This window comes from Aethalodelphis obliquidens, unplaced genomic scaffold (assembly GCF_003676395.1).
Source record: "Aethalodelphis obliquidens isolate GAN/ISIS:26980383/991018 unplaced genomic scaffold, ASM367639v1 scaffold51, whole genome shotgun sequence".
In the NCBI taxonomy this organism is placed as follows: Eukaryota; Metazoa; Chordata; class Mammalia; order Artiodactyla; family Delphinidae; genus Aethalodelphis; species Aethalodelphis obliquidens.
The window spans coordinates 8602049-8627961 of record NW_020837995.1 but is presented as its reverse complement, the minus strand read 5'-3'; the positions used below and the strand labels follow the sequence as shown (position 1 = coordinate 8627961).

The 25913-nt window shown below is 46.7% G+C and overlaps 1 protein-coding gene and 1 long non-coding RNA gene across 3 annotated transcripts in view; both read left to right on the top strand.

Moving 5' to 3' along the window:
- Positions 1-25913, top strand: part of LOC113608041 (uncharacterized) — a 542162-nt gene that overhangs the window by 372334 nt on the left and 143915 nt on the right. The gene's annotated exons all lie outside the window — the stretch shown is intronic.
- Positions 1484-25912, top strand: RMDN3 (regulator of microtubule dynamics 3). 2 transcript variants are annotated; one of them, XM_027083926.1, is made up of 13 exons: positions 1484-1659; positions 2040-2221; positions 4035-4227; positions 4641-4784; positions 17417-17699; positions 18467-18569; positions 22077-22137; positions 23739-23814; positions 23950-24027; positions 24269-24367; positions 24635-24688; positions 24828-24908; positions 25207-25912. In XM_027083926.1, exons 2-13 carry the CDS (start codon positions 2047-2049, stop codon positions 25258-25260), a joined length of 1401 nt encoding a protein of 466 aa, XP_026939727.1. In that variant the 5' UTR covers positions 1484-1659; positions 2040-2046; the 3' UTR covers positions 25261-25912. The 2 variants fall into 2 exon arrangements, with proteins under 2 accessions (XP_026939727.1, XP_026939726.1); XM_027083925.1 differs by lacking the exon at positions 1484-1659 and adding an exon at positions 1677-1809.

The window sequence follows — 25913 nt, the reverse complement described above, 5'->3', positions numbered from 1 at the left end:
AAATTTTGGCTGTGTTGGGTCTTCATTGCTCCGTGTGAGCTTTCTCTAGTTGCGGTGAGCGGGGGCTACTCTTCGTTGCAGTGCACGGGCTTCTCATTGCGGTGGCTTCTCTTGTTGCAGAGCACGGGCTGTAGGCACGCGGGCTTCAGTAGTTGTGGCACGCGGGCTTAGTTGCTCTGTGGTATGTGGGATCTTAGTTCCCTGACCAGGGCTTGAACCCATGTCCCCTGCATTGGCAGGTGGATTCTTTTTTTTTTTTTTTTTTTGCGGTATGCGGGCCTCTCACTGTTGTGGCCTCTCCCGTTGCGGAGCACAGGCTCCGGACGCGCAGGCTCAGCAGCCATGGCTCACGGGCCCAGCCGCTCCACGGCATGTGGGATCTTCCCGGACCGGGGCACGAACCCCTGTCCCCTGCATCAGCAGGCGGACTCTCAACCACTGCGCCACCAGGGAAGCCCTGGCGGGTGGATTCTTAACCATTGCGCCACCAGGGAAGTCCTCAAGTGTCTCTTAAATGTGTAAAATATCTCACAATTAAAAAGTGAATAAATAATATCTAGTAAAGGATTTGGGAAGGACTGGTCTAGATATTTCAGCTCCCACTAAACTAATATTTAACTTTTAAGGAAAGCTGATGATAAAATTGGAACCATAGTGCACAAAATCATGTCTTTTTAGTTTCTAAAATTACAAGTTGCATAAAATCACAGGAGTAAAATAGAATTATAGAAGGAACTATGGGCCACAGGTAGTAGAAAAAAATGATTAACTCAGATTAAAAACAAAGAAAAAAACCTGAAATGGTATCTGAACCAATTTAAGCAATCAGAGATAAACCCAAGTTTCAGCCTCAGCCAAATGTTAAAAAATGTTATCATTAGAGGAATGAATTTTATTTACATTATGGAAATAAAAGTTTTTATAACCCTGTACTTGATTAATGTTAAAACGACAATGTAAGGTTTAAGATTTTTTTTTTAATGATGGGGTGTGCATCTACAATAGAAATTTTTAGGTTTCAACTGGCAGAAGCTGGCCCTGGGGACTCAGGGACCTCTTGTGGATAACCAACAATTTATCAGTTCTAATCTGAAATGCCAGTCACTATTGTCTAGTGCTTAGTAAATGGTTTGGGTAAAAATGCATAAACAAATTAAGCTGAAATCAAACCAAGTCTGAGTTATGACCCAGTGTTAAGGAAAGGTGGGAGGGGGGTCGCGTTTTCCAGGTAGAGAAAGGGTCATTCTAGGCAGAAAGCAGCAGTCGAAAAGCTAGAAAGGGTGAATACGCGGAGCATATTCCGGGAACACTAAGTAATCTGGTGTAAATGGAGGGAAATGGAACCTCAGCTGGCCAGACCGTGGGGGTTACTGTTCTAGCACCCGGCCCAAGGGGGTCTCCCAGCTTTCCCCCTCTTCCCGGCTTCTAACCCATTCTAGGAACCCCTTTCCTACTCTCTGCAGGTTTCTCCCCGCTGGCAGAGCCCGTGGCCCCGCCCCCTGAAAAAACCCTGCGCCGGAGGCGGAGCCTCGGTAACCTTCTCACCCCACCTTCCTATAGGCGCGCAGGGCTGATGGTCGGCACCGTTTGATGACGTCACGGTCATTGACAGCGCGAAGCGGCGGCCGCTGTGGCTGTAGTGAGCGGCGGGGTAGGAGTGTGAGTTGAGCTCCTGACAGGCCAGGGGGCCTTCAAATGGCGCGGCGGGGAGGCCAGGGCTTTGCAGCCAGGGCGGCGGGTTTGTGGTCTGCAGTGCCGTGAGGCTGGGGGAGGAGTTTGGAGGCCCAGCAACCTGACTCCGGAATCAGGGTTAGGGGGCGTGTTGGAGGGGAGGCTGCGTCCGGGCCGGCTGAACCGCGCGGTAGCCAGGTCCGGGGCTAGCAGAAACCTTAGGGTCGGGACTAGGGTGAGGGTGGTGGGTGTCCAGGGTCTGGGCAAGATTATCTCCAGGGGTTCAGCCTTGGAGGTGGGTGGACCACGCTCACGAATCTCTCCTCCTCCCTCGCCCGCTTGCTCTCGGTGGCTCACGTGGGCTGCAGGTGCAGCATGTCTAGTCTGGGGGCCTTGGGTGGCACCCGCGCCGGGCTAGGACTGTTGCTGGGCACCGCCGCGGGCCTTGGATTCCTATGTGCCCTTTACAGCCAGCGGTGGAAACGGGGCCAGAGCCAGAGCCAGCCCAGCTCCCTGGACTACATACAGACTTCAGAGCCTGGACGCCAGGGTAGGAGACGGTCCCTTGAGGCCGGCCTCATTGACTGCTGAGGGGTGGGCCTGGGGTCGGGGCTGCCTTTAGCAGAATCTGTGGGACAGGACAACGGAGGAAGGAATAGGAGGGTGGGTGCGAGGCCCGAGAGTTTCACGTTTGGGGAAAGTTTATTGAAAAGGAAAAGCAGTCTTCCTCTTCTGTCGTCTTTCTCCTGTAATCGCAGGAAAGTATACTGCGAAAAGGCTTAGCTTTCACGTTTAGTTCTGGCCACAGGAGTGCTATATATATATTAAAGGCACTTGATTAGTGTGGGTGAGCTGTTTAATAAGTAGAGGAAAAGTCCAAAAGAAGGTAAAAGGAAAAACTAGTCTTGTAGGAATTAAAATTTTTTGAGGCTTATGTATTAAATTAGGTGTTAAATTTTGCAGGCACCTTGGAGACTACCTAGGCCAAGTTTTAAAAATCCTTCTTATAAGTCGATATTGAAAAAGATTGTGTAACTTTCCCGAGGCTGTCACAGAGCAAGCAAGTGGCAGCTGTGCTGCTTGCTCTCCTGAGTGGCCTGGTCACCTGTTCCTGTGGACTTTCCACAGCATGGGGCTGGGAGTGCACTTACTGCAATTGAAGCTGAATATGGCTGGGAGCCAGCCACGGCTGAAATGGGTAGTGCTTTCGGTTTTGTAAAAACTTTCCTTAACTAATTGGAGCAAAGCATCTAGGGCTGGTTCAAACCACTCCCAGGTGTGTGTGATAGAGGAGCATTTCAAATCATCTCGCCCTGTGTTAATTGGGAACAAGTGTTTCCTCTGATTACCAAATGCCAGATAGTTTGGAAAAGTTCGTTTTTGAAGTCTTCAAAGAGTTGTCACCTTAGATTGCAATCATTTGTCAGCATTTTATAGCACTAGGTAGTAACCTAGTGTTGCAAATGTGCTTGTCCTTCCTTTCTTTTCCTTGTATTTCGTTTGTTTGTAATTTCTTAGCTATAGTGTTTCTTCTGCTGAGGTTGGGAGAAAGTGGCCACATTCCCAGGGATCTTTCTTGCTTTACCTACTGGAACACTGTTGGGTGTGTATTGTAATCTGGCCTAGATTGTTACTAGATTTCCTTTAACAGCTTTATGCTTGCTTGGACTGTGGGTCCTGCCTTACTGGTTTCTTCTCTGTTTTTACATTTTCCAGTCCACTTGCCTTAGGTAGCTGTCAGTTTTCTAGCATTTACTGTTAGCATTTACCTAGAGCTCAATTCAGGGCTCGGCAATGGTGTTTTTCCAATGGGGTTTGGGTGGGCTTTTCCCAGTGTACCTTTTCTCTCAGTAACTGCCCCTTTTCTCCTTGCCCCTCTCTGATGATACTAAATGAAGCTCTTGAGAGGAGCTCAGAGTTTTCTTTGCCATTCTTTGTAAAATGAAAGATCAGAGTTTGAGTGAGCTCAATTTTAATTTTGCTGTGGGTTAGTATTGACTGCCTGGGATTTGGGCATGAAATATAGTCAGATAAAGGGTTTTCTTTTACTCTATCAGGACAGCTGTCCTTCCTTCTGGATACCACACTCTTGTGAGCATTTTACGTGATCTGCCATGGTATGCAGTACTGCTGAAGGGCCCTGGTGTGGAAGATTTTTGGAACAGGGGGCTCTTGTTTGGAGGTTGGGACCTTGATTTTTTTCTGGATCATTACCTGGGACTCGTGAACATATGCTCTCTGAGCCTCAAAGATCTTTGTAAATTGAACTCCAGTGAGAAACAAGTGTTTCTGAATTCTGGGTGGGAGATCGTTTCCTCACTCTCTCTCATGGGCATCAATGTCTCCTCTCCTCCTTCCTGCAGTGAGGCCGTTGCGGCCAGCTCCAGGTGAGGCTGGTGATGCTGCAGTGCTGCCGAGCCTTCCACGAGAAGGGCAGGAGGAGGTGCTGGGCCGTCTGGAGTTTGTGCTGACCAGCCTGCTGGCGCTGCGTGGGGAGGTGGAGGAGCTGAGGCGCAGCCTGCAGGGGCTTGCTGGGCAGATTGTGGGCGAGGTCCGGTAAGTAATGCAGCCTCCTTTTCTGCCTTGTCCCCCGCTCCCCAGCTTTTCCCTGTCCCTACAGCTTTTCAGCCTTTGCTGTCCGTCTCAGGACGAAGCCAGTTTTATAGCTTCTCACCTAATTGGCAGGGAAGCCATGTGCTTGATTCCTTGCCTTGCACAAGTTCTTGCTGCTTTTGGGCCCTCATGGTCTGTTGTAGCAGCTGAAATGCTTTGTTCTGACTCAACTGGTCTGCCGTGCAGGCTGGGGCCAGCGAGCTGCCCTGCTTGCTCTCCTGAGGGTAGAGACCCAGGATTTTCTCTGCTTGTAGCTCTTTAATGAGCAGCAGTAGTAAGAGGCTCCCTCATGGTGAGGGGAAAGGCAGGCTGGATGGGGCCCAATGGCACCTTCTAGAAACGAGCCTGCTTTTCAGATCCCACCTGGAAGAGAACCAGAAAGTGGCCCGGCGGCGAAGGTTCCCATTTGCCCGGGAGAGGAGTGACTCCACCGGCTCCAGCTCTGTCTACTTCACGGCCACCTCGGGAGCCACGTTCACAGATGCTGAGAGCGAAGGCGGGTGAGTCTTCTCTCCTGGAGACAGCTGTGGCTTCAGCCAGGTTACGTTTTGTAAAAGTAATGTTTATAATGGAAAATTCACACCAAGCTGCTGTAAATAATTTTTGGAACAAGGTAAGGGTATAAATAAATGAAATACAGAACAGTTGAAATAAGAAAAACCATCCACCAAAAACAAAAATACCACTTCTTACCTAAAAAAGGAAAACGATCCACCTTATGTCATCCAGACAAGTTGAAATGTTAACAGTGGTTAGTGCTTGCATCTGTTATTTTCCTCCAAGTAGGTTTGTTTTTTATGTAGTTATTATATCTTTTACTTTCGTTTTCCTGTAACATTGGTTGGCCATTTCCCCGTGTTACCACAAGGACTTTGTAAGCTTTGTCTTAAGACTGCTTCCTTCGCTGAGTAGCTGGGCCAGGTCTACAGAGCTCTGTAAGCACTAAGCATTCTCCCTCCCTCAGGAAGTTCTCTTCCCATGGGAGAGGCCTGCTCATGCATCTTTGCCATCTTCACAGGTGGGCGGTGACTCACCTGAGTAATTGGTGGCCCAGCAGGTCTGACCATAGGCCTTACTGTGTGTGAGACAGGGCCGCAGGCAGGAGTCTGGTGGACAACCCCCAAACTTGGGCAGGCAAAGGGCTTTTTGATTTTAAACCACTAATGCCATTTTGAAACTTTGGTCCCAAGGATGGAGTCTGAATAAACATCTTTGTTGGGGTGCCCAATGCTGTAGGTGGCAGCATCTGCCCTTCTCTGCTGTGAGGTCCAGTCATCCAGGTGGCCTATGTGAGGTCTAGAGGCTGGTCTCTCCTTGGTGGCCTCTGATGACCTTTCTTCCTCCTCAAGGAAGAGCCTGGCGAAGTGAACAGTCAAGCCTTCTGTCAGGTCAGAATGACTGGTTTAGCTAAAAACATGCACACGGAAACTAAAAGCTAAAACCAGCCATTCAGGATGATCTTCGCAGCATGTCCCTCTTCAGCTGAAAACACTTTATAGTATTAACTACTGTTTATCCTTCCTCTGTAACAGACACTGTGCAATGCACTTCAGAGGTATTTCCTCATTTAATCCTCACAAGGTTCCTGTGAAGTAGGTGATGTTCTTTGCCCTGTTTCTCAGACAGAGACTTGAGGCTTAGCGAGGTTTGATGCATGCTTTCCCAGGGTTATACAGCTCCTAAGCACAGGCTCAGCCAGGCTCATCTGCCTTCTGAGGCATGGCTTGGTCGTCAGGGCACAGAAGGGCCTTCACAAGAAGACATGTCGCCTGCAGTCCTGGGCAGGTCTTCCCATTGATTAAGAGCTGCCTCAGGGGCTTCCCTGGTGGCACAGTGGTTAAGAATCCGCCTGCCAATGCAGGGGACACAGGTTCAATCCCTGTTCTGGGAAGATCCCACATGCCACGGAGCAACTAAGCCCGTGCGCCACAACTACTGAGACTGCGCTCTAGAGCCTGTGAGCCATAACTACTGAAGCCCGCGTGCCTAGAGCCCATGCTCCACAGCGAGAGAAGCCACCATAATGAGAAGCCTGTGCACTGCAACAAAGAGTAGCCCCCGCTCGCCGCAACTAGAGAAAGCCCACACACAGCAACGAAGACCCAATGCAGCCAAAAATAAATAAATAAATAAATTTATTTAAAAAACAAAAAGAGCTGCCACGGCTCACTGCCCAGGGAAGACCTGTCCAGAGCAGTACGGTCTGTTCAGTACATCTTCTTCAGAAGTTTCAGCCTTGTTTTCTTGTTTGAACCATTATATTCTCCTGCCTCCTTATCTGGTTTTCTAAGAAAATTAAGAGTAGTATTTCTCTCTTTTTCCATGTCACTGCCATTGAGCATCTGTGCTGAATTTAACTATTGCTCAGGTGCCTCTTGAAATAAGTGAGGTCTTGGTAAAAAGCTTTGGTCCTCCATTCATGACTGCTGTTGCCTGGGTTGTCTGATCCCTATTATCTGTATTCTCAAGGGCTCAAAGAAGTAGCCCTTTTCTATTCAATTTACCTAGTACTTCTGGGCTGAAACATGCTTCCAGAGGGCTGTGTTAGGGGGGGCAAAAATGAAATTAAAATTTGACACATTTGGGAACTTCCCTGGTGGTGCAGTGGTTAAGAATCTGCCTGCCAACGTAGGGGATATGGGTTTGAGCCCTGGTCTGGGAAGATCCCACATGCCGTGGAGCAACTAAGCTACTGAGCCTGCACTCTAGAGCCCGCAAGCCACAACTACTGAGCCTGTGTGCCACAACTACTGAAGCCCGTGTGCCTAGAGCCCATGCTCCACAATAAGAGAAGCCACCACAGTGAAAAGCTGCGCATCACAACGAAGAGTAGCCCCCGCTCGCTGCAACTAGGAAAAGCCCCCGTGCATCAACTAAGACCCAACACAGCCATAAATAAATAAGTTAATTAAAAAAAATAAAAATGGACACATCTGGATTGAAAAGAAAGGACAAAATAGTTGATAGCGGGCCCTGAGACTTAAGGAGCATCTCTATGCGACCCAAGGAAGCCGATCACTTGCCATTTGAACTTTATAACAGCATAGAACAGAAGGAGAGGTCACAGCTCTGCCCAAGACCAGGATACTAGAACTCAAACCCCTTAGTGATGATCTTTAGTAATTGTACAAACTTCTGGGGGTAGTGAGAGCCAGAGTGATTAACCAGGGAAGCGTGCAGGTGCTTCACAGCTTGGGATGCTCACTGGGGCTCCCAAGGCCCTAAAGGGCAGGACTGGTGTGAGAGGAAGGGTGTCTTTCTTCATTACAGCTCTAGCAGGCTCAGCCCCATGATCGACCCTAAGGCATGTGGAAGCCGATGGTCGTGCGTGGTTCAAGACTCTGGTTTAGCTGGCTGCTATCTGGAGCAGTGGCCATGGTGAATCATTCATTTTGCCATGGTCATGGTCCAGGGGGAATTCTGGGAGGAGACCAGAATTCTGGAATGACTGGTCTGGAATGACTTTAAACATGTGGGCCCTGGGGAAGGAGAGCTTTTTTGAGGGATGAAAGAATAAGATGATTTGATGGGCTACTCTACTCCACTGAAAGCTGTGTTCCCTCTTTCTTCCAAATAAATAGCAACTTTGAGCTCCCAGGGGATCAACTGAATGTGGTAGAGTCAGAATCACTGGGTGGGTCCGTGAGCTTGCTCTCAGAGCATTGTTCCAAACACAGCTTTAGTTCCCTCCCTGTCAAAACCTAACTTGCCCTACAGCTCCTCTGGCAAGCCTTCCCAGGCATCCCAGCCAAGAGCAACGGCCTGCAACCTCATTGCCACTCCTTCTTGGGCCTTTATCACCTCATTCTGCTAGGTCTTATCTTCCCCCACCACTGAGAGTCTCTCAGGGTCAGGGCCCAGGCCTGGTTGTCTTTGAATGCCTCAGCTCAGTACCTCTAATGGGGCTTAGGAGTTGAAAGAAAGAAAAGTAATTGCCAGGAGGGGGTGCGTCTATAACCGAGTTCTTGATCACTGACCTGGGGGCTCTCCTCAAGGAGTAGAGGTGACCTCCTTGCTTCAAGGGAGCCTTGGGTCCTCGCCCTGCTGTGGGAACAGTGTGTCCTCCTGAGTGCACAGGTCCAAAGGGCCTTTTCAAAGGTCTCTGCAGTCTTTGACTCATCTCAAAAGCTGCCGGGCATGTTAAACAAAAGGGCCACCCCTTTTTCTCTGGTGGATTTCTCCAGAGGCTGGGTTGGTGGTCCAAGAAATGTGAGAGAATGCTGTGAATGTCGAGACAGCAGCCCTTGAGCTCTGGCATGTGAAAACTCTCTTTTGGAAGAGATGGGGCTGGAAGCCCATGGAAGTCCAGGTGGCCGATGTCTGTATTCACTCAACAAGTGTTTGCCAGCCCGCTGCATGTAAGGCAGCAGGGTTGCAGATTAGTGAGGCAGAGCTCCTTGAAGTGGGGCTGAGGTGCAATAAAAGGTCTCCTCGCCACGCTGGCCTCGCTAGAGCCTCCCTGTCTCACAGGGCTCTACCAGCTCTCACTCTGGGTGGCAGCAAGGCCCCTCCTGACCTCTCCTTTTCCTTGTCCAAGTGAGCTTCCTGGCCATTAGGACCCAGCAGGATCACAGCATTGCAGGACCTTCCTCTTAGCCTAGCTCCCTGGAGAGACTATGCTGATGCCTGTGCTCCAGCAGGGATGAGAGCAGGGGTCCCTCCCTGGGAGATTCCTGATCTGACAAGGTAGCCTTCAGCTGAACAGGGAATGGGGTCTCCTTTTTGCAGTGGGAGATGATGGGACTCAAGCTCGCACCCCCCAAAAAATCCATTTACTCATTTTACCTTTGGGCCTGGCTGGGCTGAGTAGGGGCACTGGTAGACGCTGATTTGGCTGATTTGACTTTCTCGTTTGGGGCAGGTTATTGTCTAAGCCTAGGAATTGGTAGCGAGTTTCTCTAGGCTGTCTCTGTGGTCTTGCTCATCATCACCCAGGTTGGTTGTGAAATCTGCTACCACTTTTCCTTGTCCCTTTAATTTCTAAAGTTTTTACTGCAAATTGCTAGAGGGGAGAGATACTTGGATAACCTCTTAAAAAGCAAGGTTAGGAAGGTTACAGGTTACCTACAAGTACCTCAAAAGTTCCTGTAATAGATGTAACTGGAGCCCCTTTGTTAAATGAGTCTGAAAGCTCCTCTATAAAGAAACAGCATGGGGCTTCCCTGGTGGCGCAGTGGTTGAGAGTCCGCCTGCCGATGCAGGGGACACGGGTTCGTGTCCCGGTCCAGGAGGATCCCACATGCTGCGGAGCGGCTGGGCCCGTGAGCCATGGCCGCTGAGCCTGCGCGTCCGGAGCCTGTGCTCCGCAATGGGAGAGGCCACAACAGTGAGAGGCCCGCGTACCACAAAAAAATAAAAAACAAAAAACAGCATGCGTGGATTGGGCATCAAGTCTGGTTTCTCACCTGCTGCCTTCTGGAGCCGGCCCCCTCGTCATCTCTGGCTTTCTGGATGAGGAAGACAGCACTTCGGCCCGCAGCATTCAGCCCCTGACCTTAGGCTGTCTTGTATTGACTTTATTCGTACATGTCTCTCCTTCAGGTCTGATCGCTCCAGTCATAGGGGTCCTACCCCTTTCATTCCAGGACAGAGAAAGGCTTATCCTTAAGTGACTCAAAGGTCTTCCTTGTGCCTTGGAACCTTCTGGCTTTGATGGAATTTGCTTCTCCTTCACTCAGTCTGGAGGGCTCTTTGGTATCTGGTTGTGACCCCTGGAAGCCTTATCTTCTGCTCTACTCAGTTTCTGTCTGATTCATTTGGCAATTAGGGAACACACCATAATCAGCTGCTGGTGGAGGCCAAGATCCAAGAGAAACTTGGCTTCCTCTTCACTGGCTGCATCAGGGTTGGGCTCCCTAGGAGACATCTGGCTCATAGCGGCCCCACAGACACCTTCCCAAGGGATTGTTCGCATCTTTCTCCTTTCCTGCTTCCAGCTGCAAAAGGGCCCCTCCCCAGCCCTGGCAACTTCCCAGGGTTTTCAAGGGCTACTCCTGTTGTGGTTTAGGTTTGGTTGCTGACTTGGGACAGAGGTATGCACTGAATTGAGAAAGAAAATGTGGGTATCTGTGGCCGCCCATGGCCGCAGAGACTGGCACCCACCCATGTCGGTTCTGGCAGGTGCATTTGGCTGATAAAGCAAAAATGATTGACAGACCCTTAGCCTGGTGAGCCATCTAGCTCAGGAGATCAGCTCCACCTACATCTTAAGGTTGTTTTTTTTTTTTAACATCTTTATTGGGGTATAATTGCTTTACAATGGTGTGTTAGTTTCTGCTTTATAACAAAGTGAATCAGTTATACATATACATATGTTCCCATATCTCTTCCCTCTTGCGTCTCCCTCCCTCCCAGCCTCCCTATCCCACCCCTCCAGGCGGTCACAAAGCACCGAGCTGATCTCCCTGTGCTATGCGGCTGCTTCCCACTAGCTATCTACCTTACATTTGGTAGTGTATATATGTCCATGCCACTGTCCCACTTTGTCACAGCTTACCCTTCCCCCTCCCCATATCCTCAAGTCTGTTCTCTAGTAGGTCTGTGGCTTTATTCCTGTCTTACCCCTAGGTTCTTCATGACATTTTTTTCTCTTAAATTCCATATATATGTGTTAGCATATGGTATTTGTCTTTCTCTTTCTGACTTACTTCACTCTGTATGACAGACTCTAGGTCTATCCACCTCATTACAGATAGCTCAATTTCGTTTCTTTTTATGGCTGAGTAATATTCCATTGTATATATGTGCCACATCTTCTTTATCCATTCATCTGAAGATGGGCACTTAGGTTGTTTCCATCTCCGGGCTATTGTAAATAGAGCTGCAATGAACATTTTTGTCAAAAGCTTTGTCAAAAGCTTTCTCTGCATGACTCTTTTTGAATTATGGTTTTCTCAGGGTATATGCCCAGTAGTGGGATTGCTGGGTTGTATAGTAGTTCTATTTGTAGTTTTTCAAAGAACCTCCATACTGTTCTCCATAGTGGCTGTACCAATTCACATTCCCACCAGCAATGCAAGAGTGTTCCCTTTTCTCCACACCCTCTCCAGCATTTATTGTTTCTAGATTTTTTGATGATGGCCATTCTGACTGGTGTGAGATGATATCTCATTGTAGTTTTGATTTGCATTTCTCTAATGATTAATGATGTTGAGCATTCTTTCATGTGTTTGTTGGCAGTCTGTATATCTTCTTTGGAGAAATGTCTCTTTAGGTCTTCTGCCCATTTTTGGATTGGGTTGTTTGTTTTTTTGTTATTGAGCTGCATGAGCTGCTTGTAAATTTTGGAAATTAATCCTTTGTCAGTTGCTTCATTTGCAATATTTTCTCCCATTCTGAGGGTTGTCTTTTGGTCTTGTTTATGGTTTCCTTTGCTGTGCAAAAGCTTTGAAGTTTCATTAGGTCCCATTTATTTTTGTTTTTATTTCCATTTCTCTAGGAGGTGGGTCATAAAGGATCTTGCTGTGATTTATGTCATAGAGTGTCCTGCCTATGTTTTCCTCTAAGAGTTTGATAGTTTCTGGCCTTATATTTAGGTCTTTAAACCATTTTGAGCTTACTTTTGTGTATGGTATTAGGGAGTGATCTAATCTCATACTTTTACATGTACCTGTCCAGTTTTCTCAGCACCACTTATTGAAGAGGCTGTCCTTTCTCCACTGTACATTCCTGCCTCCTTTATCAAAGATAAGGTGACCATATGTGCGTGGGTTTATCTCTGGGCTTTCTACTGTTCCATTGATCTATGTTTCTGTTTTTGTGTCAGTACCATACTGTCCTGATTACTGTAGCTTTGTAGTATAGTCTGAAGTCAGGGAGCCTGATTCCTCCAGCTCCGTTTTTCATTCTCACGATTGCTTTGGCTATTCGGGGTCTTTTATGTTTCCATACAAATTGTGAAATTTTTTGTTCTAGTTCTGTGAAAAATGCCAGTGGTAGTTTGATAGGGATTGCATTGAATCTGTAGATTGCTTTGGGTAGTAGAGTCATTTTCACAATGTTGATTCTTCCAATCCAAGAACATGGTATATCTCTCCATCTATTTGTATCATCTTTAATTTCTTTCATCAGTGTCTTATAATTTTCTGCATACAGATCTTTTGTCTCCTTAGGTAGGTTTATTCCTAGATATTTTCTTCTTTCTGTTGCAATGGTAAATGGGAGTGTTTTCTTGATTTCACTTTCAGATTTTTCATCATTAGTGTATAGGAATGCCAGAGATTTCTGTGCATTAATTTTGTATCCTGCAACTTTACCATATTCATTGATTAGCTCTAGTAGTTTTCTGGTAGCATCTTTAGGATTCTCTATGTATAGTATCATGTCATCTGGAAACAGTGACAGCTTTACTTCTTCTTTTCCGATTTGGATTCCTTTTATTTCCTTTTCTTCTCTGATTGCTGTGGCTAAAACTTCCAAAACTATGTTGAATAAGAGTGGTGAGAGTGGGCAACCTTGTCTTGTTCCTGATCTTAGTGGAAATGCTTTCAGTTTTTCACCATTGAGGATGATGTTGGCTGTGGGTTTGTCATATATGGCCTTTATTATGTTGAGGAAAGTTTCCTCTGTGCCTACTTTCTGCAGGGTTTTTATCATAAATGGGTGTTGAATTTTGTCAAAAGCTTTCTCTGCATCTATTGAGATGATCATATGGTTTTTCTCCTTCAATTTGTTATTATGGTTTATCACATTGATTTGCGTATATTGAAGAATCCTTGCATTCCTGGAATAAACCCCACTTGATCATGGTGTATGATCCTTTTAATGTGCTGTTGGATTCTGTTTGCTAGTATTTTGTTGAGGATTTTTGCATCTATGTTCATCAGTGATATTGGCCTGTAGTTTTCTTTCTTTGTGACATCCTTGTCTGGTTTTGGTATCAAGGTGATGGTGGCCTCGTAGAATGAATTTGGGAGTGTTCTTCCCTCTGCTATATTTTGGAAGAGTTTGAGAAGGATAGGTGTTAGCTCTTCTCTAAATGTTTGATAGAATTCGCCTGTGAAGCCATCTGGTCCTGGGCTTTTGCTTGTTGGAAGATTTTTAATCACAGTTTCAATTTCAGTGCTTGTGATTGGTCTGTTCATATTTTCTGTTTCTTCCTGATTCAGTCTTGGCAGGTTGTGCCTTTCTAAGAATTTGTCCATTTCTTCCAGGTTGTCCATTTTATTGGCATAGAGTTGCTTGTAGTAATCTCTCATGATCTTTTGTATTTCTGCAGTGTCAGTTGTTACTTCTCCGTTTTCATTTCTAATTCTATTGATTTGAGTCTTCTCCCTTTTTTTCTTGATGAGTCTGGCTAATGGTTTATCAATTTTGTTTATCCTTTCAAAGAACCAGCTTTTAGTTTTATTGATCTTTGCTATCGTTTCCTTCATTTCTTTTTCATTTATTTCTGATCTGATTTTTATGATTTCTTTCCTTCTGCTAACTTTCGGGTTTTTTTGTTCTTCTTTCTCTAATTGCTTTAGGTGCAAGGTTAGGTTGTTTATTCGAGATGTTTCCTGTTTCTTAAGGTAGGATTGTATTGCTATAAACTTCCCTCTTAGAACTGCTTTTGCTGCATCCCATAGATTTTGAGTCGTCGTGTCTCCATTGTCATTTGTTTCTAGGTATTTTTTGATTTCCTCTTTGATTTCTTCAGTGATCACTTCGTTATTAAGTAGTGTATTGTTTAGCCTCCATGTGTTTGTATTTTTTACAGATCTTTTCCTGTAATTGATATCTAGTCTCATGGCGTTGTGGTCAGAAAAGATACTTGATACAATTTCAATTTTCTTAAATTTACCAAGGCTTGATTTGTGACCCAAGATATGATCTATCCTGGAGAATGTTCCATGAGCACTTGAGAAAAATGTGTATTCTGTTGTTTTTGGATGGAATGTCCTATAAATATCAATTAAGTCCATCTCGTTTAATGTATCATTTAAAGCTTGTGTTTCCTTATTTATTTTCATTTTGGATGATCTGTCCATTGGTGAAAGTGGGGTGTTAAAGTCCCCTACTATGAATGTGTTACTGTCGATTTCCCCTTTTATGGCTGTTAGTATTTGCCTTATGTATTGAGGTGCTCCTATGTTGCGTGCATAAATATTTACAATTGTTATATCTTCTTCTTGGATCGATCCCTTGATCATTCTGTAGTGTCCTTCTTTGTCTCTTCTAATAGTCTTTGTTTTAAAGTCTATTTTGTCTGATATGAGAATTGCTACTCCAGCTTTCTTTTGGTTTCCATTTGCATGAAATACCTTTTTCCATCCCCTTACTTTCAGTCTGTATGTGTCTCTAGGTCTGAAGTGGGTCTCTTGTAGACAGCAAATATATGCGTCTTGTTTTTGTATCCATCCAGCCAATCTGTGTCTTTTGGTGGGAGCATTTAGTCCATTTACATTTAAGGTAATTATCGATATGTGTGTTCCCATTCCCATTTTCTTAATTGTTTTGGGTTCGTTATTGTAGGTCTTTTCCTTCTCTTGTGTTTCTTGCCTAGAGAAGTTCCTTTAGCAGTTGTTGTAGAGCTGGTTTGGTGGTGCTGAACTCTCTCAGCTTTTGCTTGTCTGTAAAGGTTTTAATTTCTCCATCAAATCTGAATGAGATCCTTGCTGGGTAGAGTAATCTTGGTTGCAGGTTTTTCTCCTTCAACACTTTCAATATGTCCTGCCACTCCCTTCTGGCTTGCAGAGTTTCTGCTGAAAGATCAGCTGTTAACCTTATGGGGATTCCCTTGTGTGTTATTTGTTGTTTTTCCATTGCTGCTTTTAATATGCTTTCTTTGTATTTAATTTTTGACAGTTTGATTAATATGTGTCTTGGCATATTTCTCCTTGGATTTATCCTGTATGAGACTCTCTGTGCTTCCTGGACTTGATTAACTATTTCCTTTCCCATGTTAGGGAAGTTTTCAACTATAATCTCTTCTAATATTTTTCAGTCCCTTTCTTTTTCTCTTCTTCTGGAACCCCTATAATTCGAATGTTGGTGTGTTTAATGTTGTCCCAGATGTCTCAGAGACTGTCCTCAGTTCTTTTCATTCTTTTCTCTTTATTCTGCTCTGCAGTAGTTATTTCCACTATTTTATCTTCCAGGTCACTTATCCGTTCTTCTGTCTCAGTTATTCTGCTCTTGATCCCATCTAGAGTATTTTTCATTTCATTTATTGTGTTGTTCATTGTTGTTTGTTTCATCTTTAGTTCTTCTAGGTCCTTGTTAAATGTTTCTTGCATTTTGTCTATTCTATTTCCAAGATTTTGGATCATCTTTACTATCATTCTGAATTCTTTTTCAAGTAGACTGTCTATTTCCTCTTCATTTGTTAGGTCTGGTGGGTTTTTATCTTGCTCCTTCATCTGCTGTGTGTTTTTCTGTCTTCTCATTTTGCTTATCTTACTGTGTTTGGGGTCTCCTTTTTGCAGGCTGCAGGTTCGTAGTTCCCGTTGTTTTTGGTGTCTGTCCCCAGTGGCTAAGGTTGGTTCAGTGGGTTGTGTAGGCTTCCTGGTGGAGGGGACTAGTGCTTGTGTTCTGATGGATGAGGCTGGATCTTGTCTCTCTGGTGGGCAGGTCCACGTCTGGTGGTGTGTTTTGGGGTGTCTGTGGACTTATTATTTTAGACATCCTCTCTGCTAATGGGTGGTGGTGTGTTCCTGTTTTGCTAGTTGTTTGGCATAGGGTGTCCAGCACTGTAGCTTGCTGGTCGTTGAGTGAAGTTGGGTGCTGGCGTTAAGATGGAGATCTCTGGGAGATTTTCGCCATTTGATATTAGGTGGAGCTGGAAGGTCTCTTGTGGACCAGTGTCCTGCGGCGGCAGAGGCCGGCGTGACGTGGCACAAGCCTGAGGCGCACCATGCGTTCTCCCGGGGAAGTTGTCCCTGGATCCCGGGACCCTGGCAGTGGCGGGCTGCACAGGCTCCCGGAAGGGGGGTGTGTATAGTGACCTGTGCTCGCACACAGGCTTCTTGGCGGTGGCAGCAGCAGGCTTAGCGTCTCCTGCCCATCTCTGGGGTCCGCGCCTTTAGCTGTGGCTCGTGCCCGTCCCTGGAGCTCCTTTAAGCAGCGCTGTTAATCCCCTCTCCTCGTGCACCAGGAAACAAAGAGGGAAGAAAAAGTCTCTTGCCTCTTCGGCAGCTCCAGACCTTTTCCTGGACTCCCTCCCGGCTAGCCGTGGTGCACTAACCCCTGCAGGCTGTGTTTACGCTGCCAACCCCAGTCCTCTCCCTGCGCTCTGACCAAAGCCCGAGCCTCAGCTCGCAGCCCCGCCCGCCCTGGCGGGTGAGCAGACAAGCCTCTCGGGCTGGTGAGTGCCGGTCGGCACCGATCCTCTGTGCGGGAATCCCTCCGCTTTGACCTCCGCACCCCTGTTGCTGCGCTCTCTTCCGCGGCTGCGAAGCTCCCCCTCGCCAGCCACCCGCAGTCTCCGCCTGCGAAGGGGCTTCCTAGTGTGTGGAAACCTTTCCTCCTTCACAGCTCCCTCCCACTGGTGCAGGTCCCGTCCCTATTCTTTTGTCTCTGTTTTTTCTTTTTTTTCTTTTGCCCTACCCAGGTAGGTGGGGAGTTTCTTGCCTTTTGGGAGGTCTGAGGTCTTCTGCGAGCGTTCAGTAGGTGTTCTGTAGGAGTTGTTCCACGTGTAGATGTATTTCTGGTGTATCTGTGGGGAGGAAGGTGATCTCCACGTCTTACTCTTCTGCCATCTTCCCCTCGTTCCACCATCTTAAGGTTTTTTATCTTAAACTTTTATTTCTTTATTTATAAGAAGAATACATGCTCAGTAAAGCAATCATATCTAATACTGAAGTATAGGGGGAAAAATTAATTCCTTGACCCTGCGAGATCTACTGCCATTTTGGTACGTACCTTTCTAGGCTTTCTCTTTTTGTCTGTTTTCTGGCAGACTTGGTGGTAGCTAAGCAGGGGATTCTCATACTGGCCTCTGACTGTCACAGGGCCCCAGCCCATACCTCCCATAGGAAGCTTTCTCTCAAGGACTAATTCCTGCCCCTAAGTGGAGGGGAACGGTTCTTAGTTGGTGCTTTGGACAACAGTGCCGTGGAGAGTGCCTCTTTGTGGGTGGAGGCAAGACCCCAGGGATCTGAGGCTAAGGAATCCCTCCCTTGACCTTGTCACTTACATTTCTCTGCCACAGTTACACAACAGCCAACGCTGAGTCTGACTATGAGCGGGACTCTGAAAGGGAGAGTGATGACGACGGGGAAGATGAAGTGAGCTGTGAGACCGTGAAGATGGGGAGAAAGGATTCTCTGGACCTGGAGGTGGCTTCAGGCCCGGCGCCTGAAGCCCTGGAGGCTGGTGGCTCCCCTGGCCCAGAAGATGTGCTGGCCCTCCTGCAGCAGGCAGACGAGCTGCGCCAGGGCAGTGAGCAGGGCAAGCGGGAGGGCTTGCAGCTGCTGCTCAACAACAAGCTGGCGGTGAGGCTCCAACTGCCTGTCTGTCCTCCATCCCCCACTAACCCCCCACAAATGTGTCACTGACCCTGCGAGGTGACATGGGAAGGGAAGTGAGGGTGAGGTGGCTAGGTCTGCATCTGCACCCAGGGTTGTACATCCTCTTCCTGGGAGGCTGAGCACCGGCCCTGTGTGCTGCCTGCCCCAGAGCTGCTTTCTCTGCCAGCCCCAGGGCAGTCGGCTGCCTCCTGTAGAGCTACTGCAGAAGAGCTCCTCCTCTCACCTTAAAGAGAAATGTGGAAAGAACTAGAATGTTTTTCCCTCTTTTATTTCCCTTGAGGCAGAGCCACAGCTGCCTACCCCATTTAAAGTTTTCATCACAAGTGGCAAGTGTTAGGTCACTAGGTCACTCAACCACAATTCCCTTCTCAGGTTCACTGCCAGAATTTATGCTCACCTGGCTATAAATGCCCCCAAAGTTAGAATTTCCTTTTTCTTGGGCATTTTCACAAATTTTTCATTGTTAGCAAGATTTCTCTGTTGTGCCTCATTACATGTTGGAATTGACCTTTCTTCCTCACAGTATTAAAAGGCCAGAATGCCCTCACTCTGTGGGTTGTGCAATCTGTTGACTAGGGATAATGTCGTCAGCTAACTGCAGGTGAGAGGTCACGTGGGGTGGCCTGATGTCAGTGTGCACAACACACTCAAAGGTAGGGTGTGGGGAGAAGGTCGAGCCCCAGCTCTCTGCAGCTGAGGAAGGGGGCCTCATCCCTCTGTTTGGTTTGCAGCATGGAAGCCAGCAGGACTTTCTCTGGCGCCTGGCCCGGGCCTACAGTGACATGTGTGAGCTTGCTGAGGAGGCGGGTGAGAAGAGGTCCTATGCCCTAAGTGGTAAGTGCTGACAGGTTCCTGGTGGGAAGGCCACTGACTGACTCTGAGGGTGGAGCCAGCCCATCAGCTTGGGGCCCAGGGGAGCCACCAAGACACACGCTGTCGGTACAGCTGGGGCTCTACTACTCTTTGGGACAGACTGGCTCCCAGAGACCCCTGCTTCCTCCTGGAGACAGAAAGCAACCTCTGCTTCTCTGCATGGCATGGTGCTTGAGTCACACAGGTATACACGACTTTAGGAGTACAGTTGAACCTTGAACAACAGCGGTTTGAGCAGCACACGTCCACTTACATGTGGATTTTTTTTCAATCCACAATCCATGGTTGGTTGGACCCAACTATAAACTACATGTGGATTTCTGACTGGGCAGAAGGCCGGTGCCCTGAACCCCCACGTTGTCCAAGGCCAATTGTAGTTGTATCATATTAGCACAGTTCTGTGTTCTCATTCCTCAACTACAAAAGGCACAACCTTTCTTAATCTGAGGAGGTTTTTTTTGCTGTTGCTTAGGTTTCAGTTATGGAGCCTGTGGGGCAGGTGTTTAAGAATGAGTGGAGTATGTTTGGTGAATGCCCAGAAGGAGCAGTTTGGGAGGATACTGCTAGGTTAGAAGTCCCTGGGGTCTACTTAGCAACTCTGTTGTCAAAATCTGTACCTGGGGGTGTAGGGTACATCTGACTTGTGCCAGGTTCAAGGCCTGTCCTTCTCTGTCATGAGGTCATTGAGAACCCTGGGACTTTAAAAATAGAGACTGGTTTTATGGGGAAGGTGATGTGTCCTGCCTACCTACACACCCTTTGAGTCAGGCACCATCAGTGGACTTCCAGATCTTGTGGTTCAGTTATCCAAAGTTAAGTTAACTGCTTTCCCACTTTTATAAGTACAGTCCTGCAAACATTGAATCTTTGATAATGTAGAGTGACAGTACCTCAAGATCATTATTCTAAACAGTTATAGAATTCTGCCAATATAGAAAGGTCAATTGAGTTGAATGTTTGATATAGATCTTCAAAAAAGTCCCTGGAGGGGCTTCCCTGGTGGTGCAGTGGTTGAGAGTCCTGCTGATGCAGGGGACACAGCTTGCTTCTTTCTTTTCAAAACAGTTTCTGCTTCCCCTCTTAAATTTCAGGTGAGGATTCTGATCAGCCTTTGGGGCTGTTTTTTGCACTCTTGGTAGCAACAACCACCTTTCCTTTCCCTTTTGATCATCTCTGTGTACTAACAGCCAACATGAACCCTACAGGTGGAGGTGGGGCAGTGATTACAGGAGCAGCGAAGCCCACACTGGTCTGGTCTGGCTTCCTGAGTATAGCACCTTGGACAAATCTGTTCCTCCTGGAGGTCAGAGGACTATGCAGTATCTTTGAAGACTGCTCTGGGATTCTAGCTTTTTAGGACCAACCTTGCTGGACCTAAAGTTCTTCATTTTGTTCTTTCTCTAGAAGCTGGACCACCAGGAGGCAGCGGGAACTGGTTTGCCTCATTCTTCACCGTTATTTTCCTAGTGAGATAGTGCTTTGAAGGGGGCGGAGAGAAGTCCCCTAAGAGAAAATGTCCCTCAGTGGTGGAGCCGTATGGTTCTGCTTGGATAGGGGAATGTAGGGTTCTCATCTGCTCTCTTTAAATGTATTTGTTGCATATACAAAATTATACCATGATTACTATCACTTAAACATGAGGAAACATTTCAGAATAGCCAGCCTATCACCTCAACCCATTACTTTTGTTCTCTGTCTTCCAAGCCCTCACCATTTAAAAAATTTTATTAATTTTAAATTTTATTAAAGTATAGTTGACTTACAATGTTTCAGATGTACAGCAAAGTGATTCAGTTATACATATATATACTTTTTCAGTTTCTTTTCCATTATAGTTTATTACAAGATATTGAATATAGTTCCCTGTGCTATACAGTAGGTCCTTGTTTGCTTAATATGTAGTAGTCTGTATCTGTTAGTCTCAAATTCCAAATTTATCCCTCCCCCCTTCTTTCCCCTTTGGTAACCAGTTTGTTTTCTATATGAGTCTGTTTCTGTTTTGTAAATAAGTTTATTTGTACCTTTTTTAAAAAATTTTTTAATTCATTTATTTATTGGCTGCATTGGGTCTTTGTTGCTGCGTGTGGGCTTTCTCTAGTTGCAGCAAGTGGGGGCCACTCTTCGTTGCGGTGCAGGGGCTTCTCATTGCGGCAGCTTCTCTTGTTGTGGAGCACAGGCTCTAGGTGTGTGGGCTCCAGTAGTTGTGTCACACAGCCTCAGTAGTTGTGGTGCATTGGCTCAGCTGCTCTGCGGCATGTGGGATCTTCCCGGACCAGGGGCTCAAACCCGTGTTCCTTGAATTGGCAGGTGGATTCCCAACCACTGTGCCACCAGGGAAGTCCCTATTTGTATCATTTTTTTACATTCCACATATAAGTGATATTATATTTGTCTTCCTCTTACTTCATTTAGTATGATAATCTCTAGGTCTATTCATGTTGCTACAGGTGGCATTATTTCATTCTTTTTTTTTATGGAAGCCCTCTCTGTTCTAATCAGATTTCCCATTTTGCAGTGTTCTCTTTTCCTGTGTGTAGGCGTGATGGTCCTCATCTGAAGGGCTCCAGCTCCTTGACATTCTAGGGGACCCTTGTCAAGAGCCTACATGTGTTTAGGCCTTGATTTCTGTTAGTTTGGGTGCCTGGAAAACTTGGGGAAGAACTACATGAAACTCATCTTTGGTCAGATCCCAGTCCATTTGGCTCTGGTGAGGAGTTCTGGCCTAGGGCCATGATTAATGTTCCTAGATCATGGATCCTTTGGAGAATTTGTTTTTAATGTTTATTTGTTTGGCTGCACTGGGTCTTCATTGCTGCACGCAGGCTTTCTCTAGTTGTGGCGAGCGGGGGCTACTCTTTGTTGTGGTGCACGGGCCCTAGGTGCGCAGGCTTCAGTAGTTGTGGCACATGGGCTTAGTTGCTCCAAGGCATGTGGGATCTTAGTTCCCCGACCAGGGCTCGAACCCGTGTCCCCTGCATTGGCAAGCGGATTCTTAACAACTGCGCTACCAGGGAAGTCCCCCTCTTGAGAATTTGATCAAAGCTGTGGACCCTCTCCTCAATAAAATGCACATATACCTAAAATTATATACAACTTCAGTGGGATTCATGGACACCCTGAAGCCTATCCAGACCCCAAATCAAAAACTCTCCAGGGTAACGGTCTATGGGGACAGTTTCTGATTGCTTTTGAGTCCTTTTATATTTGACATGCTTCAAGCGTATCAGGTAGGTATTATAAAAATAAGGGAGCTGGGGCAGCTGACGATGGATAGGGAGAACAAGGAGAAGCAGAAGTCATCCCTGAAAAGCTATTTGCAGCTCTTCATTCTGCTCAAGTGCGTAAGTATTTACAAGTCCCGTTCGGGTGGGGGTTGGTGAGAGCTAAAGCAGTCATTCTTCCCACAGCCTTTCCCGTGGAAGGGTGCATGGGAGCCCTTGTCAACTCTGGATCACCTCTGTCTTACAGGAAAAGAAGCAGCGGAGGCCGCTCTGGAGAAGGGGAATGAGAATGCTGAGTGTCACCAGTGGTAATAACACCCCGCAGGGTCCCAGGAAGAGCCAGCATGGGTTAGAGTGGAGAGCCCTTTTGTTTCTCTGCCCTGTGGCCAAAGAGGCATTTGCCAGAGGCACCAGGAGAGGGAGCTCTGGCCTTTACTTTCGTATGTCCCATCCTTCCCCAAGCTAGGGACCCAGGGGAGTTTGCTTTGGGAAATGCCTTGGGGATGAGGCAAGGGGGAATAGTTTTTCTTTCTGGTGAAGCTTGGAGAAACGAGTAGCTTTGTTAGTCACCCCTGGCTACAAAACTTGTGGGTTCTTGGCTCCTCAGAGAGGCTGGGACGTTGGCAGTTCCCCTCTCCCACACAAGCTCTTCATTCCCATAGCTGCGATCCCTGGCTGGTGGTGGACTTTGGCTTCTTGGCTTCTTCGCTTGGCTCGCGTGAGGAAAAGTAGATGTGAGCTCACCCCCAGGAAGTTCAGCAGTCACTAATATTACAAAACCATCAGCCCTGTCTGTGGTCTGACATGAGGCAAAGTTCTGCCTACCCATGTGGGTCAGGGCCAACCTGTGTCCTGGGGGCGTGGTTCCAGCGCCTCAGTTTTAGTGAAAATGTTCCTTTTCCACCTCCCTGCTTCCCATAACCCTGCCCTCAGACTGTGAGCTGGGAGAGGCTGTTTCTCTATCTGTTGCTGAAACTTTGTCTCTGCAGCGCCTCTTCTCAGACGCCAGGTCATTGTTTCTTGGGTGTCACGGGTGCTGTTTCCCTGTGGGCTCTCTTGGGGCTCCTGGGGTCCCAAGGATGGAAATTGACCTCATACTTTCTTAGCTTTTCCTGGGGAACAGCTGTTTGGACTAAACTGGAAATGAGCCTCTGGAAGTATCCGATACAAATACCCCCAGATATTTAGTGAGTACACAAAAAAGCAACTTGGGCCTTTAGACACTCATTTGTCAACTGTGCTTCTAGAAAGAATGCAGAGGGGATGGGGGTAATATCTTCTGCCTTTGTTTCTGAAGGCAGAAGATAGGAAGCTGGCTGTCTTTGTTCTCCTGGGAGGGAGGATGTAGAGGAGAGGGCTGAAATCGGAGGCCTTTTCTTCCTCCTCTGCTTCTGTTGGTTCCCAAGCTAACATTAGAAATTCCTAGAGAATCCCATTCCCAAACAGCTTCCCAATGATATACCTGTATACTTCCAAGGCTAATGAGACCTTCTTCTTCAATGTCTGCTCAGGAGACAAAAAGCAGTGTACTCAGGTCTCTTATACTTTGATGCTGATTTTTAGATACCTGCTTAAGTGTTTATGATAGCTATGGCTATACTCATTATGAGGGGAAATTTGGACTGAGACCTTGCCTAAATATTAAGTATAAGAGAGCTTTAATGTGGAAGACCCACCTTTTTTGTACCTAGGGTACTTTGGAGAATTGTAAGCCTACCACTGTATCTGCTAAAGAATATGAATTGGGACCACAAGTCTGTGAAAAGAGGAATTAAGTACAGATGGAAATGATATTTTCATCTCTGGATAAGGATGCAGGCGCAGTGCAATTGCCCGTGGGTGGGAATCCCAGTACTGGCAGGGACGGTACTCAGTCCTTGTCCCTGAGCTTGCTGCTGCTTCCCCCTAGGTATGCAGTGCTTTGTGGTCAGCTGGCTGAGCATGAGGGCATCCAGAGGCGCATCCAGAGTGGCTTTAGCTTCAAGGTGAGGAAAGGCTTCTCCTCCTTCCCTGGTGGTGGTCTAGTCCAGATTCCCTGCTGCATCCTAGCTCCTTGCAAAGGTGTTCCTGCAGCCTCTGTGACTTGCCTCTGTTCCCTTATATTTATATTTTCTCCTCAGGAGCATGTGGACAAAGCCATTGCTCTCAAGCCAGAAAACCCCATGGCATACTTTCTCCTTGGCAGGTGGTGCTACCAGGTAAGCTAAATTTCAGGGCTTGACATAAGGGCCCTAACTAACTGTCCTGAGACACTGATCACCTTTACAAGGAAGAGCAGTGTCCTCAGCCTGGTCTGGCTTATGTGTTATTTCTTCTAAGTGGTCACGTTAGTGGTGATTAGACCCGGTCCTATTTGGCCCTGTTTGCTTTCAGTACAGAACATTCAATGTTCCTAAAGATACTTAAGTTTTTAGTCACACCTTGATCTCTTGGTGGCAGGTCTCTCACCTAAGCTGGCTAGAAAAAAAAACTGCGACAGCCTTGTGTGAAAGCCCTCTCGGTGCCACTGTGGAGGACGCCCTCCAGAGCTTCCTAAAGGTATTGGGGAAGGAAGGGAAGGGTGGACAGCAGCCAGAAAGGCCAGAGTGACCTTATTTTTCCTAAGGACATTATTGGAAGGGGTTTTAAGTAGAGGGCAGTTTTATGTGTGCCTGTTCTATGGGAAAATCAGAACCATCAGAAAAGCTTATAAAAAATATAGATTCACTGAATCAATCTCCAGGTTGGGGACTGGAACTCTCTAATAAACTTTAGCCTGACTTGGACTTTGGAACACCTTACTGAAATGTGTTCTCCCTTCTCCAGGCTGAAGAACTACAGCCAGGATTTTCCAAAGCAGGAAGGATATATATTTCCAAGGTAAACTCACCTGCCTATTTCAACATAGATGAAAGTATGTGTGTTGATATTTCTAGGAACTCCTGAGGGCACACATATTCATCCCCTTCTAGTCTCCTGGTGGCATTTCTCCCAGGTTTTCACTGTTGTGTCTTCTCAGTGCTACAGAGAACTAGGGAAAAACCCTGAAGCTAAACGGTGGATGAAGTTGGCCCTGGAGCTGCCAAATGTCACTAAAGAGGTAATACTTAAGACCTTTACTAACACAGGGATCCTTCACTGAGTCATTATGTGACCCTTTCAGGAAAGAATATCTTCCCTTGAGGTCTTATTTCCTCCTTTTGCATGTGTGCTGTTTCGTATACATCTCCCCTAGGGGAGGAGACAGATTTCGTAGGTTCCAGGCTCTTCTGGGAAAGTAGGAAAAAGACTATGATAACAGCTTAGCAAGGAAGCAAAGGGCCCATTCTCAGGTACCAATGGTTTTGGAAATGTTGGCTTAGATTTTGAGTCCTAGTCTTATTCTCTTGTCTCCCTAGGATTCAGCTTTCCAGAAGGACCTGGAAGAATTGGAAGTAATTTTAGGAGAATAATCACATTTCAATGGCCTTCATGACTCGAGGGGGAAAAAAATCAAGTCTTTTTTCTCTTAGATTCTGCTTAGATCAGGCAAGACTGGTTAAGGGAGTGTCCTGACTCCTAGGTCTGACTGCTACCTGCCACCATTCCCCAACTTCTTCTTATTGTCTACTGGTTAACTTATTCTAATCCGTTACCTAATCTGAAATTGGGGAAGTACTTGAGGCCCGGGTTTCTGTTACTCTCTCCGTAAAGTGAATTCTTGAAAAACCAAGACTAGTGTGGGTAGAGCACTGAAGGCTGTCTTCCAACTGCTGGTGAGGTGGATGAAACTCCAAAGAGCTATAGGAACAAAACATAGAACTTCTACTCTCTAATCTTTTTCACTGATTACTATTCAACACCAAAGTATATAGTCCTAAAATCACACCCTAACCTACCCGGATAAAAGGTCGGAGAGTCCATGGGTATCGCCTCTTCTCAACCTATCATGTGGATTGTAACTGTATTCCTGGGCCGAGGGGCTAGACCACTTGACTTCCAGAGTCCTGGCAGCTTTTGAACGACAGCAGTGCATAAGGCTTATGAGACTGTGAAAATGATGATCTGAGGAGCTGCCTGGAATATATTTTGGTACAAACCTGAAATAAACCAAATTTAACTAGAC

Bases quoted from the DNA above. Each gene is read 5' to 3' on its own strand.
- RMDN3 (XM_027083926.1), top strand. From the start codon at position 2,047: ATGTCTAGTCTGGGGGCCTTGGGTGGCACCCGCGCCGGGCTAGGACTG. The intron at 4,785-17,416 runs GTGAGTCTTCTC...TCTCTGCCACAG, and splicing joins GATGCTGAGAGCGAAGGCGG to TTACACAACAGCCAACGCTG. The intron at 24,909-25,206 runs GTAATACTTAAG...TTGTCTCCCTAG, and splicing joins TGCCAAATGTCACTAAAGAG to GATTCAGCTTTCCAGAAGGA.